Consider the following 14,965-nt stretch of genomic DNA (forward strand, 5'->3'; position numbering starts at 1 on the left):
GATATTAAACATTTTTTTCATATACCTGTTGACCATTTGTATGTCTTCTTTTGAGACATAGCTATTCAGATATTTTCTCCAATTTACCAGTATTAATTCTAATCCATGAACATGGAACACCTTTCCAATATTTTTTGTGGTCTTCAATTTTTTAAATCAATGTTTTATAGTTTTAAGTGTGGAGATTTTTCACCTGCTTGGCTAAATTATTGCTAAGAATTTTATTTCTTTTGTAGCTGTTGTAAATGGGATTGTTTTCTTGATTCCTTTATCAGACAGTTTGCTATTTGGGCATAAAAATGTTACTGATTTTTGTATGTTGATTTCATGTCCTGCAACTCTACTGAATTTATTAGTTCTCACCATGTTTTAGTGGATTCTTTGGGGTTTTCTATACACATTATCATGCGGTCTATAAACAGGGATAATTTCATTTCTTCCTTTCGAGTTTTGATGCCTTTTACTTATTTCTCTTGCTTGTTTACACTGGCTAGGACTTCCAGTACTATATTGCATAGAAGTGGTGAAAGTGGACATCCTTATCTCGTTCCAGATCTTAGAGGAAAAGTTTTCAATTTTTTCGCATCTAGTATGATATTAGTTGTGGGTTTTTATATATGGTTTTTATTGCATTGATGTGGGTTTTATATATGGCTTTTATTGCATTGACATACCTACACCTTCTGTTCCCAATTTGTTGAGAGATTACTATGAAGGAATGTTAAATTTTGTCAAATGCTTTTTCAGCATCTGTTGGAATGATCATACAGTTTCTGTCCTTCATTCTGTCAATGTGATACATCATGTTTATTGATTTGCATATGTTGAAACATCCTCACATTCCTGGATTAAATCCCACTTGATGATGGTGAAAAATCTTTTTAATGTGCCGTTGAACTCAGATTGCTAGTATTTTGTTGAGGATTTTTGCATTTATTATATCAGGAATATTGGCTGTAGTTTTCCTTTTTCGTTGTGTCCTTGTCTGATTTTGGTATAAAGGTAATGCTTGCCTTGTAGAATGAGTTTGAAGGTATTCCCTTCTCTTCAATTTTTAAAGAATAGTTTTAGTAGAATTGGTGTTAGTTATTCTTTAAATGTTTCATAGGATTCAGTAATGAAGCTATCAGCTCCTGGGCTTTTCTTTGATGGAAGACTTTTTACTGATTTAATATTATTATTTGTTACTGATGTCTTCAGGTTTTCTGTTTCTTCATGGTAGGTTATATGTGTCCAGAAATGTGTCCATTTTTTCTAGTTTGTCCCATTTGTTGGCATATAATTGTTCACAATAGCCTTTTAGGATCCTTTGTATTTCTGTGATATCGGTTGTAGCATTTCCTTTTTTGTCTCTGATTTTATTTATTCTAGTTTTCTCTACTTTTTTTCTTAGTCTGACTAAATAGATGTAACAGACATTTCCAGACCATTCCACTCAACGGCTGCAGAATATAGATTCTTCTCAGCTGCACATGGGACATTCTCTGGATAGATTTTATAGTAAGTCACAAAACAAGTCTTAAAAAATTTAAGAAGATTAAAATCATTTCAAATATCTTTTCTGAGTACAATGGTATAAAACTAGAAATCAATACAAGAGAATTTTCAAAAACTTTACAAACACATGGAAACTAAACAACATGTTTAGTGTTTTTTTTAAAAAAAAAAAAAACATAAATGAGTGTTTATTTTTGTTCAAAACCTTTTCTGCAACTTTGGAGGTGATCATATAGTTTTTCTCCATAGAGAATGTTAATGTTTTCATAATATCAAACCAACTTTGCAGTTCTGGGATAAACACCACTTCATCCTAATGAATTTTAAAAATATGTATTTTATGTGCTAGTATTTTATTTAGGACTTTGTGTATATGCTTCTAAGCAAGATTGGTCTGTAGCTGTGTGTATGTGTGCAAAATCTTTGTCCTTATTAAATATTAGTAGACAGTTAAAAATCCTTACATATTTAAGAAAACTCTCTACTATGAAAGGCCAAGATTAACAAGTAACAAAATGGAATTTGGAGGAAATGGAGATAAGCCAAAGGAAAACCATACTTAAAGAACAAACTTGAATATTTTCAGAGAGACAAGAAAATATATTACTTCAGAGCATAATAAAAATAACTTGGAAATTAAAAATGAATTAACTAAAGTGGAAAAGACAGTATCAGGTTTGGAAAATGATGAAGTGTTACCCAGAATGTAAAACAAGGAGCTAAATAAATAAAAATAGAGAAAAAAAATGGAAGAATTTGCAAATTAGTCTAAATTAAAGTAATAGAATATCTATAAAATGACAATAAACAGACACTTTAAAATGAGAATAAAAACAAAAATAATATTTTTGGAAATAAGAAATTATCTCAAAATAGAATGATATGAAGTTTCAGATTGAAAGGGCCCACCAATTAATTACTCAGCAAAATGGAGACAGAAATGCCTTAACATTTGGGAGAAAATGGCATTATCTCCTAAATTTCTCTACTGAGTCAAACAATTATTCAACTATGAGGATAAAATAGATATTTTCAGACATGTAAGGCCTCAAGATATTTCCTGCCATGTCTCTTTGTCTCAGATCTCCTGGAAGAAGTGGTCTTCCATAAAGAGAACATATAGTACTTCGTGCTTTAGAGAAACAGAATCCAGCTAAGGAAAATGGTGGAAGGCATCTCCAGATCTCCAGACTCATGATAAATGGAAATCCAATGCTGGAAATTGTGCATTTGCTGTATTTAAGCAGAAGAGCACGTTCCAGGTAGATGGCTTTTAGGAAGGAGATTTCCTAATATGTTGAATGCATTGAAAATGCATTAATGTGAGAAAGCATTAATTGTCCACTAGAAATACATTTCTAGTGGAGAATTTGAAAACATATTAATGAACGACATAAAGAAATTTAACTAAATGAATACAAATAATTGTTTTTTGTACTATTCACGGACAGATAATGAATAACAATAGAATTTAATTTGGAAAATGCAAGCGTGAAGGGGATCATTGAAAATTTGTTAGGATTAATGTAAGGTTCTTTTGTGACGAAGTGAATGTTGGAATTTGAGTATTTTGGAAAGTAAGTTGGAGGATAGGAGGTAATTGCCAAGGGAGTAGGATGCTTTCAATTGGGAATATGGAGGCATAGCAATTATTAGCAATGACAAGTCTAGGTTATGATTACAGGAATAAATAGTGACGTAAGGATGGAATACAAGAGCTTTGGAGGAGAGGAAGTCAAAGAACTGAGAGAGGGAGTCATTAAACGGATCATCTATATCAATGCTAATACCAAGAATCGAAACAGGAAGAGTTCTGGTAAGAGTAAGAGTTAGCCCAGAACTAAACTCTTCAGGGAATAAAGCAGAGTGACCCAGGGCTTTGTGGATGACTGCAGCAAGGAGGGATACTGGGAGGGATAGCCCGAGGACATGATATTTGAAGCTGGGGGTTCTTAGGGAGGAGGGCGGTGCAATGGTTGGAAACCAATGGTACCTGGAGTCGGGGAGGGAAAACAACCACCATGTAAGTGAGCTGTTAGAGAAACTATGTCCCAAGGGGAGAGTCGAGCAGCAGGAGATGGGGACAGAGGATTGACAGTCTCGGGAAGAGTATGAAAATATTAGAACTCATCGCCTTCACCATCTATACCTAAGGTTTAAAAAAAAAATAATGAAAATTCAGTGAATTCTCTGGAGAAGCCGTCCTTCAGTCCTCAGGTTGGCTAAGAGCTCCTGTCCTGTGGCCTGCTGTGCATTTCTTTGTCTAGCATTACCATATAAGAAGAGACCTTTAGAGGTTCCGCTCCCTCAACTCAACTGTTAACCCTTGAAGGGTTACCATAATATCAGACCAACTTTGCAGTTCTGGGATAAACACCACTTCTATCTTTGGTAGAAATGACAAGCTGGAGAGAGAAAAATTATGTTTCCAGGGAAGATTATAGCATACGTGTTATTAGATCGCAACCCTGACCATTAATTGTTTTTGAGTTTTTATTATTTTCCTAAAATTTGGATTGAATCCCCAGTGAAACAGTTTTCACCACGTATCTCTCATATCTTTATTTCTTCCAAGAAAAACAAAAGCATACAGCTTCAAAAACTAGAGATAATTCAACAAGCAATGGAAGTTATACAAATCAGTGACTTGACTGGGATCTATCTAGGAATGAGCTTTCCTTGGGAAGCCAAGGAATGAAGGATGCCTATTATTCTAACCTAAGCAGAGTTTGATCATCAATGCTTCCGTGGGAAGATTTTTGATCAAAGAGGGGAGAAAAGAGAGAAGAAAAATAGCTCAGAGTAGTGTGAGCTATCTGAGGTATGCAAAATTTATTAGGCCCAGAAAGATATGAGTATGTGACTTCAGCCATGCTCCCCACCTCCCACCCCCAACTGCACTCATGCCTAGGGCAATTGTTTAAAGTCATTTTGCTTCTGACTAGCTACCTCACTCGTTATCTTCAGGTTCTTGAACATTGTGAGACAGATACCATGGATAGCCAATCAATACCTTACGTTATTTTAATGTAATTCTTGCTAAACAACTTAGAAACTGCCTCCTATTTTCTTTTAAAAATCTACTTATGACTGCTGCTAATCAGAGTATATATTCAGAACAACTTGAATCTATGGTCCCACAATGTGATCCTCAAGGGCTGCCCAAATAAAGTATTTACTTATATTAATTATGACTCAGCACGTTTTTAGGTCAACCAGCAAAAGATCTTGCAGGTAGAAGATGGATAGTATATGTTTCTTGGATTAGATTCATGACTATGCACTATAATTATTTCTCTCTCAAAAATATGAATCGTTGGAAGTCAAAAAAGTGTTTTATTTCTCCTTGAACCATATTTCTGAGAAAATAATAGGTACGCACAACATGATTTGAAACATAAATTCACCAAATGGACTCATTTGCATTTCATCCAGGAATTTATCTCAAGTGAAATAGAATTCATTTGTCCAATGGTAACAGGATAACATGTTTTTCCATCATCTATTGCTGTCTAACAAACTACCCCAAAATTTAGTGACTTAAACATAACATAATGACTTAAACTTAACAATGTATTATTTTTCACAATGCTGCAATCTGGGTTGGGCTCAGCTGAGCTGTTCTTCTCTGTGTCACATCTGCTGGAGCTGTTCACTCACATGCTTGAAGCTGGGTTGGTTAGAACATCTGGGGCCTGGCCAAGCATCTCTTTCTCTCCTGTTCTCACAACCTGCCTAGCTTAGACTTCTTTACAGTAAGGTGATCTCAGGATATTTGGGCTTGTTACCTGGTGTCTGGCTCCCAAAAGAGGAATTGGAAGCTGAAGATCTTTTAAGAACCGGTCTGCAACTGGCAACAGTGTCACTTCCATTGTGTTCTTTTCATCAAAAGCAAATCACAAAGTCAGGCTACATTCAAGGACAGAGAAACTACATTTTATCTGTTGATGTGAGAAACAAAATGCACATGGAAGTAAATGGCTTTGTGAGGAGGTGGTGAAAGAATTGATGGCAGCTTGGACACTAGCTCCACAATGTCTACAGCAAGACTTTCCATTTCCTGTAAGCCCTGTTCAAACTATTAAAGTGATCAAATTCACTTTAGGAGACAACTAAATAACTGAAATAGTTTGTATATTAGTTCCTGCACAAATCTCACATGAAATTGTAATTTCCAGTGTTGGAGGTGGGGCATGGTGGGAGGTGATCTGATCACTGGGGTCAGGTTTCTTATGATGGTTTAGCACCATCCCCTTGGTGTTGTCCACACGACAGTGAGTGAGATCTGGTAGTTTAAAAGTGGGTTGCATCCACCCCTGTCTTGCACCTGCTTTCACCATGTGATGTGACTGCTCTCTTTTTGCCTTCTGCCAAGATTGAAAGCTTCCTAAGGCTTCCCCAAGAACAGATGCCACTCTGCTTTCTGTACGGCCTATGGAACCATGAGCCAATTAAACCACTTTTCTTAGAAATTACCCAGTCTTGGGTATTTCTTTATAGTAATGCAAGCATGGCCTAATACAATAACTTTAGATGCAGTTTTGAGGTCTGCATCAAGATCTCTGAAACTTCACAAGGACAGCTTCCAAACCTCCATTCACTTGAATATAGTTCCATTCAATGGTTATTGAACACTTACCAAAAACAACACCTTATTATTAGCCTTTTTGATTCGTTCAACCTCATTTCTCCAAAACTTCCCAGGTCTCCTGCCCTTGTTCTTATTACTGAGCCTGTTGCCACATGACATTGTAAGCCTGAAGCATCACGTGCCTGGAGTGTCTGTTTCACCGCTTCTTGTTACCACTCTTGGAATAGGCGTGGAACAAACCCTCATCGTCTCGGAATCCTAGGTAGACTCATGACCAGTAGTAAATACATTCTGGGGGCTCCTTTCTGTCTACAGTTACTAATTCTTCTTGTATCCTCCTACCCTCGCCTCAGGTAAACACTTATTTTGCTTTCATGCCAAAGTAAATTTAGTTTTCATTTGAATTTCATGTTATTCTCTATATATGTGTAGAAGCAGCCTGGAACTTTGATGTGCTCAGCTGTGCCAGCCTAACCTTTATTAGAATACTGGACTCTTGATGGAGGATGTTATCTAGACTTAACCAAGATGGTTTCTAGACAAAACTCATTATGATTATTGTGGTCTCAGAGTGTTCGAAGTATTAAATGGTTTCAGTTGCTCTAGCAAAGGAACAATGGAGTTTTCAATTATATGTTATATTCTGAAACCGCCTCTCAATAGGAACAGAAAAACCCCAGTAACTTTAGACATTAAACGTATTTTCCTTTGCGTATCAATAAATTATTTCTTTATAAAATTGGTGTTGGAGAGGTAATTTTTCTTTTTCAAAATTAGAAAGTTAATCACAAAATAGGCTTTAGTGTTGATCTCAAAGGTCACACTTTTGGAGGCTGGTTTTACAAGAAGAAAAACAAAACCCACAGTTGAGAAATTGAGTTGAGTTAATATTCTTCACAGGAAATTCCTGTAAAGGAAACCAGCTTACTCACTCTTTCAACTAAACCCAACCACAAACTTTATCTTGTCAAGGAGGTTGGTCAGAGAAGAGTTTAGATGCTTCTTCTTCAGAGCATTTCCTACGGAAAGAGGTAGTTTACTTGATTTTCCTCTGTATGACCATCCATTTCACAATGTCAATGGTCATTTACAAAATAAGGTTTTCCTTTTTCATCCAGTTATAACCCATTATTTTTGAGCTGATGCGAGTTACGTGGCTACTGTGTCTTCTCCAGGTATCTCTCTGGATAGGAAGAAATATAGTAGAACCCTTCGAAAACGGATATTCTCACGTATTTTCCTTCAGATACAAAAGCCAGCAGTCACTGAAATAAGGACTTGAAGTTCCTTCCTCTTTTTTTTATGTCTTAAGAGCAGGAAATAAAGGTAAGAGAGAGGTACTTTTTTTTTTCCCCCACTAGATTTCCTAACCAGAAAATATAAGTTGGGAAAAGAGTTTAAATAATTTAAAAAATGAATTGCTAACACAATTACTTTTCAAGAACTATTTTAGAATAACAAATGGGTTATTTACTAACAGAATTTTCATCTCCATATATATGGAGTCTTCACTAAAAAAAGAGGTGGTTATAAAATAAACCTGTTTATAGTGCTTTGAGCATTTTACAGGAAGGGCTAAGAGCAGAGAGATTCAAGATGTTTGCCAAATTTGAATGCCCATTTAAGCTTAACTGTGACATCTTTGATGGCAGGCACTATGGCTTCATTTTCTGTTATCCCTAGACAATGGGGTCTGAAGCCACCACGGACCATCTGAGAATCATAATGATACCAGTTGAATTAAATACTGTCACTATTACACGAGACCAAATCTCTGTCTGCAGGTGTTCTCTGTGTAAAGTGGTTTAAGTCTGCCTTTGATGGTGATATTTCTCTCCCTGGTCCTCAGACCCCTGTTGACACTGCTTTCTCCAGCACTTTCCTCTCTCTTCCCCGTTTCCCACCACAAAGTTCTGTGGGGAAAGTTTAGTTCATTATTTCTCCCAGAGACAGCTGAAGGTGTAGCCTTGACAACTGAAAGAGAAATCTTCATCCTCTGACAAAAGATATGTGAGTCTCCAAAAACGCATCTAGAAAATAACTGAAGAGATTCTGTAGATTCTCCCAGCGCTGTTAGACTCTCAGTTCCTTCTGTGAAGGACAGCGTATGGTGATGGGGAAATCAGAAGCTTTGAGACCCTCTATACCTAGTTATGAATCCCCCTGCTAATACTTACCAGGTATGTGATTATCATTGAGAATGGACACTGCCATTCCAAGCAATGTGAGCCTTGGTTGTCCACCTGTAATACAAGAAGGACAGCGCTCCGCTTCACTTTACAGAAAGTAAGTGAGGGCCACATTATTTTATTCCCATAAGCAGAGTCTGAGGCTTGATTTGGCTTAAGTTGTCCAGTGCTCAATAAATGATGTCCTCTGCATTTGTGTGGCTCCTTCCGATTCAGGGAAGCATGTTAGTGACGGCAGCATGGAAGATGTCACTTAGATATTAGATGGCCTTCAAAAGGTAGATATTAACAAGCAAGCCACACAGTGTGGGCGCATTGTCCCGCATAAATGAGACTTCCAGACTGGGCTTGGGCTCACATCGGTCAGTTGCCCACAATGCTGGCAACAGCTACTGTGACTCAGCACTGACCCACCTCCCCAAGCTCTGTGCTTATCCCTGAGCAGGACTTCCCAAAGATGTCTCCTGGATGAGCATGGTGGCTCTGACGCTTGTTTATAATGTAGGTTCCATTGTTCTTCTCCTTGAGAATCTGATTTAATAAGTCCTCGGGAAGCCCAAAATCTGCATTTGTAATTAGTGTTTCATGTGACTATTATAATCAAGATGATTTGAGAAGCACTGTCCCAGAGTGAAAGCTGAAGCCTGAAATCAGCCCCAGGCAGCCAGAGGGCTGAGGCCAGTGCGTGGGTGGGTGTATCCTAGGCAGTAACTGTCATCTCAAGGTTGGCAGAAATTCCTGAGGGCTGGAGGCTGCTGGGCATCGTGGTAACTAATTTGCGATAGGCTTGGACATTTGGACATAAATTGCAAGATGGTACAGCTGGAATGATCTTAGCAATCATCTGGTCTTATGATTTACAAGTCAGGAGCTTTTTTAAAAATTACAAATATCCTGACTTACACATCAGAAATTCTGATTCCTTCATTCTAAGGTGGAGGAACTACTGATACAGTCCAGACATTTTATTTTGCAGGTAAGAAAGCTGAAGTGCAGAAAGAGACCACGTGATTTAACTGGAGTCACACAGTAAGTGAATTGCCATAGTAGATTGCAATGTGTTTGCTCTGACGACTCTGGAAGTGTTTATCATTTCTGAAAAACTGAGCAGAGATCATGTTTCAGAAATCGTATCTCCTGACCCTAGGAGAGTGCCAAAGGAATAATTTTCGCTCTTTAGGAGCTCCCAATCTAGTGGGAGGACAAGGTGTAAGGAACAACTCATCTACTGCAGCACGGTTAAATCCTGAACAAGTCATTACTGAGCTCCTGTTATTAGCACCATTCCTGGAGAGAGGCTGCAGGACTCAGAAAGACACACTCAGTTCCTGCTGGGATGGAACTTATATTCTAGTTGGGGAGAAGTTTTAGGAATAAGATATTTTCAGACAATAATGTGTGCTAAGACAGAAGTCATCGAAAATGAGAAGCAAGAGAGGTGGTTGTTGGCAAGAAGGGAGGGAGGGGCTTCTTTATCCAGGCGGTCAGGGAACGACTCTCCAAGGAAGAATTCAGAGATAAGACATGAGAGAGCCAAACGCTACAGGGTTTGTCCATGGTGCTCTGGAATCTGTGCTTCATCACATGGGTGGTGGGAGCTGGTGGCGTCTTGGGCATGGAAATGAGATGCTCAGGCTTGCTTCTTAGGAAGATGTGTCTGGTGGTGGAGCTGGAGGACTGTTCTTTCAGAGACGTTGTGGACAAGGGAAAGGCAAGTGGGGAGACCATATATACAAAGTAGTATGTGCAAACATTCTCAAATTTTATCAGTAGGAGCTATATCTCTAGATTTCCTAACCGTGAAAAATCTGGCATTTTTATTCAACATGCGTCATTTTTTTCAGGAAAAGTTAAACATAACTCTTTCCAAATTACTCATGGAAATATACATGCTAGGTGAGCACATCAGACAAAAAAGATTAATGAGGGGAAAATGGCATTAAAAGAACACACTGCATAGAGCCTAGGGATATCGGGAGCTTAAGATGATTTGTAAGAAATGACACAATTGAAACCCAATTGGAAATACCCACGTAAGTTTGAGGCAAGTGAAGGCCGGTTTGGGTAGGACCTGCCCTTTCAAAGCTTCCTGTGTAAGTTGCACTTTGGTCACTGGTCCTGATTTCTTCATTTCCCATTTCTTGATTGACAGAAATGAAGGGGATATGCAGGGCAGAGTTCTGAATCTCAAAACACTCCTCTAGCAATGGAATGAAGTTATTGGAGTGATGACAGGAACACGGGAGAACAATGCTCTATTTGGGCTGGATATTTCTTTGGCTTGTCTCAGGAGAGAGAACTAAAGGATTTAATATTTCAGGTAGGGATTTTCACTTTTCATCTTAGCACTGTGGGTCTGTGGTCAAACGTAAAGTGATGGATAACCTGATATATCAGCAGCATGATATATTAATAAACAACCTTTCCATCCTACTGCTAAAAAGGGACTGAGAGGAGAATTATTGGGGTGAACAGCTTTCAGCTGATACCAAGCATTGACTAGGTACCCTGTTACTGTAATTGAGTGTTCAGTGAGAGCAGCTGAAGAGGGATGAGCCAGGGTTCTACCGTCTTTTCCAGGAAACCAGGGCTGCTGCTGGTGATACTGGAGTCCACTGGGAGGGAATTAGAACAGGCACTTCCTTTCCCCTACAAAATGGACAGTGAAGAAGAAAGACACACAAGGAAGCTGAATCTCTTGTTAAATCAAGCACTAGATGTAAATGTAAGCTAGAATTCCATTTTCTAATGTGTTTCCATGTTGTTCTGTTTATTATGATTTTTAGGTTGTTCCACAAAAAAACTCCTTTGGACATATTCTACAAGAAGTGAAGAGGAATTTATCTTATTTTGTGATTTACCAGAGCCACAGAAATCACATTTCTGCCACAGAAGTCGACTCTCACCAACACAAGTCCCTGAGCACCTGCCCCTTATGGGTAGTAAGGACCTATCTGATGTTCAATGGTACCGACAACCTCCGAATGGAGACCCATTAGAGGGCATTAGGAAAAGCTATCCTCACATCATTCAGGACAAATGCACCCTTCGTTTTTTGACCCCAGGGGTGAATAATACTGGGTCATATATTTGTAGACCCAAGATGATTAAGTATGTTCCAAATGCATTTCTATCTGAAAACATTTCCAAGTCTTCTATTATCTAGACAAAATGTCTATGTTCACAGGATCTTGTTAATTTCCTAGGAGCCCCTACGATGTAGCCTGTTGTGTCAAGATGATTTTAGAAGTTAAGCCCCAGTCAAATGCATCCTGTGAGAATTCTGCATCACATAAGCAAGACCTGCTTCTTGGGAGCACTGGCTCTATTTCTTGCCCCAGTCTCAGCTGCCAAAGTGATGCACAAAGTCCAGAGGTAACCTGGTACAAGGTAAGAGTGAATTCTCTAAAATTAATGTAAGAGCATTGTTTTCACGGTATCATCTTCATGGGTTTTTTTCATGGAAAACCGTGTTTGAGAATCTGGGGTCTACAGCTTCTCAAAAACTGGTCCTGTGCCTCTGCAGGAGATCTGACTTTCTAAAATAATTGTGTCCCCTGGGAAGCCACAGAGCTTGATATTCTAATTATTAGAGGCATCCTTTTGATCAACACTAGAAAAACTTCTAAAATGCAAGTATACTACACATGAGGTTAGACATAAACCTACTAACATCTGCTAATGTAGGAAGATAGGTTCACTCATTTTCACTGTCTTCGGAAAACAACAGGCATTGCAAAGGGGAAGGGAGCATCCAACACATAAGTCTTGAAGGGTTTGTGAAAGATAGGGAGCCTGAAATACATTTCCAAAAGGACAGCTCTTGGAGGACAGTTAGGACAAATCCAAGGTGGACCTCAGTGACAGATGTCTTGCACAGGTGAGATGATGGAAAGCAGTACAGTGCTAAGAGAAAAAGGGAACAAGAGCAAGTTTCACAATGACTTTGAGCTATGAACCACAGGTACGTGAACTCCCATAACAGAAGAACTTCATATTTCCATCCTGTTTTAGAGTGTTTCCAAGTGCTACCAGATAACGAAATGCTGCCTAACCATCTCCTCCAACAGGGCCCCCTGTCAGTTGACTCTTGGGTGGTGGAATCCAGGAATAGAATCTAAATCGCTTCCTACAATTGCGATAACTATTTGAAGTCCAATAATTTGTCTTCAAAATTATGCACAATTTTGTATTCAACCTCATAATATATGTGTTTGTTAATATAAAAATATCATTCTAAATTGCTACTGATTAAAGTCAGAAAGATGAGTTATGTTTATTTAATGGTTTAATGCATCCCAAATTTTAACAATGAGAGTCTCCTGGAGATACAGTTACCATGGTATGAGGAGACATTTCCCCACTTGATTCCTGAGACTCCATGCTAATAGGAGGACAGATGTTATCACATCCTTTACAGAAATAAATATACAGGGAGGACGAATGGCATGGGGTATGGTCTCACATTTGTGTTTTTATATGACACTGAAAGAATGCTGGTCTCAATAAAACCCTATTTTCAGAAACATTCATTTCATAACCTCTAAAATGAGGTTAGTAAGAAGAGCCAATAGTTTTGTTCATTATTTTCACTTCTCTCTCAAGAACAAAACTTCCTTTAATTCAAAATATCTGTCATCCAGGATGGCAGCTGTCTTGTCTTGGTGGGCTGTTCTCAGGCCAGTAAAGCAGTCCTGTCCCCATTATTTCAGATGAAAATGTGCTTGGCTTTTCAATGATCATACACCTGAAGTGAATACTTTTCAGGCGAGCACAAGTTGCATAATAGTTTCCAGCTATCTGCAAATATTGCTTTTATAAACTAAACCCTAAAACTGCATGACATTCACAAAAGGAAGCTCTGTTTCACTTCCCTGGGGCTTTGAGTGCAAATGTCAACAGGTGTTTCATGGTGGACAGGCAGCTACCCTAAGAATAGGTGAACAATGGCTGTTATTAAAATTGTACCTCTGACACAGATTTGAACAGGTCCTGGTTTTGTGAATTACACATATGTGATTGTGCACTCACACACATACAGTGCATACACAAGCACATAGTAGCCTGGAAATCACAGACCTATTGGCAGTAGTACATCACTGAAAGTGATGGCATTAGGCAGGAAAAAACACCTACTGCCTTTTTCCTTCATGCTAACCCCCAGATTCTCAGGTGGTGGGTGGATCATACGTATGACCCATCTCTGAATAGAAGAAGCTGACACTGGCTGAGAGAATGAAAACATGGCTTTATTGAATTCAAATGAAACTGCTGACCGGGGATATACCCATCAGATATGCAGAGTATACAACTGAAATAAATCCCTGGGCTTGGAGTCTCTGGAGCATTCCACAATATTTTTCATTGACAAATTAAAAACAGGCTTGCAGACTGTTTTGAAAAGCTAATTAACACATACATCACCTTGCTTATTTTTTGTGGACAGGCATTTGAAACTTACCTCTTAGTTATTTTGAAATGTGCAATACAATATTATTGGCTATAGTTATCTTGCTATGAAATATGTCTGAAAACTTATTCCTCCTATCTATCTGAAACTTTGTACTCTTTGACCAGTATTTCCCTATTCACCCTCTTCTCCCCACCAACCAAGCCCCCACTAATCATCATTCTACTCTCTACTTCTATGAGTTCAACTTTTTAAAGTTCTATATATGAGTGAGATATTGCAGCTTTTCTCTTTCTGTGTCTGGCTTATTTCACTTAGCATAGTTTTCCAAGTTTATTCGTGTTTGTCCCACATGATGGAATTTCCTTTTGTAAAGGCTAAATAGTATTTCATTGTGTACGTGTACCACATTTTCTTTGTTCATTCCTCTGCTGATGGACACTGAGGTTGATTCCATATCTTGGCTACTGTGAATAGTGCTGCAGTAAGCATAGGAGCGTAGTTAACCCTTTGCCGTATTGATTTCAATCTCTTTGGATATGTACCCGAAAGTGGGATTGCTGAATCATATGGTAGTTCTATTTTTAGTTTTTTTTTTTTTTTTTTTTTGAGACGGAGTCTCGCTCTGTTGCCCAGGCTGGAGTGCAGTGACGCAATCTCGGCTCACTGCAAGCTCCATCTCCCGGGTTCCCGCCATTCTCCTGCCTCAGCCTCCCGAGTAGCTGGGACTACAGGCGCCCGCCACCACGCCCGGCTAGTTTTTTGTATTTTTAGTAGAGACGGGGTTTCACCGTGTTAGCCAGGATGGTCTCGATCTCCTGACCTCGTGATCCGCCCGTCTCGGCCTCCCAAAGTGCTGGGATTACAGGCTTGAGCCACCGCGCCCGGCCTATTTTTAGTTTTTATTGATGAGCCTTCATAGAGTTTCTCATAATGGCTGTACTGATTTACATTAGTACCAACAGTGCGTAACAGATTTTTTTTTTTTTTTTTTGTAAAAGCCACTCTAACAAGTGTGAAGTGATATGTCATTGTGGTTTCAATTTGTGTTTCTCTGATTATTAGTGATACTCAGATTTTTTCATATAGTTATTGGCCATTTGCATCCTTTCTTTTGAGAACTACCTTTTCAGATCTCTTGCCTATTTTTAAAATGGGCTATTTGTTTTCTTGCTAATGCAGTGTTTGATTTCCTTATATATTCTTGATATTAACTCCTTATCAGATATATGGCTTGTAAATATTTTCCCCATTTGGTGGGTTGTCTCTTTACTCCAT

General features: G+C 38.5%; 1 protein-coding gene across 1 annotated transcript in view; it reads left to right on the plus strand.

Moving 5' to 3' along the window:
• The first annotated feature begins 7,057 nt into the window (after positions 1 to 7,057).
• Positions 7,058 to 14,965, plus strand: part of IL18RAP (interleukin 18 receptor accessory protein) — a 33,182-nt gene continuing 25,274 nt past the window's right edge. The window contains exons 1-6 of the mRNA XM_010356563.2: positions 7,058 to 7,119; positions 7,264 to 7,414; positions 9,254 to 9,306; positions 10,430 to 10,597; positions 11,064 to 11,388; positions 11,484 to 11,667. Of these exons, the coding sequence (XP_010354865.2) occupies positions 10,528 to 10,597; positions 11,064 to 11,388; positions 11,484 to 11,667 (579 nt within the window). The 5' untranslated portion in view covers positions 7,058 to 7,119; positions 7,264 to 7,414; positions 9,254 to 9,306; positions 10,430 to 10,527. The remainder of the gene's footprint in view (positions 7,120 to 7,263; positions 7,415 to 9,253; positions 9,307 to 10,429; positions 10,598 to 11,063; positions 11,389 to 11,483; positions 11,668 to 14,965) is intronic.

Source organism: Rhinopithecus roxellana, chromosome 17 (assembly GCF_007565055.1).
Source record: "Rhinopithecus roxellana isolate Shanxi Qingling chromosome 17, ASM756505v1, whole genome shotgun sequence".
Classification (NCBI taxonomy): domain Eukaryota; kingdom Metazoa; phylum Chordata; class Mammalia; order Primates; family Cercopithecidae; genus Rhinopithecus; species Rhinopithecus roxellana.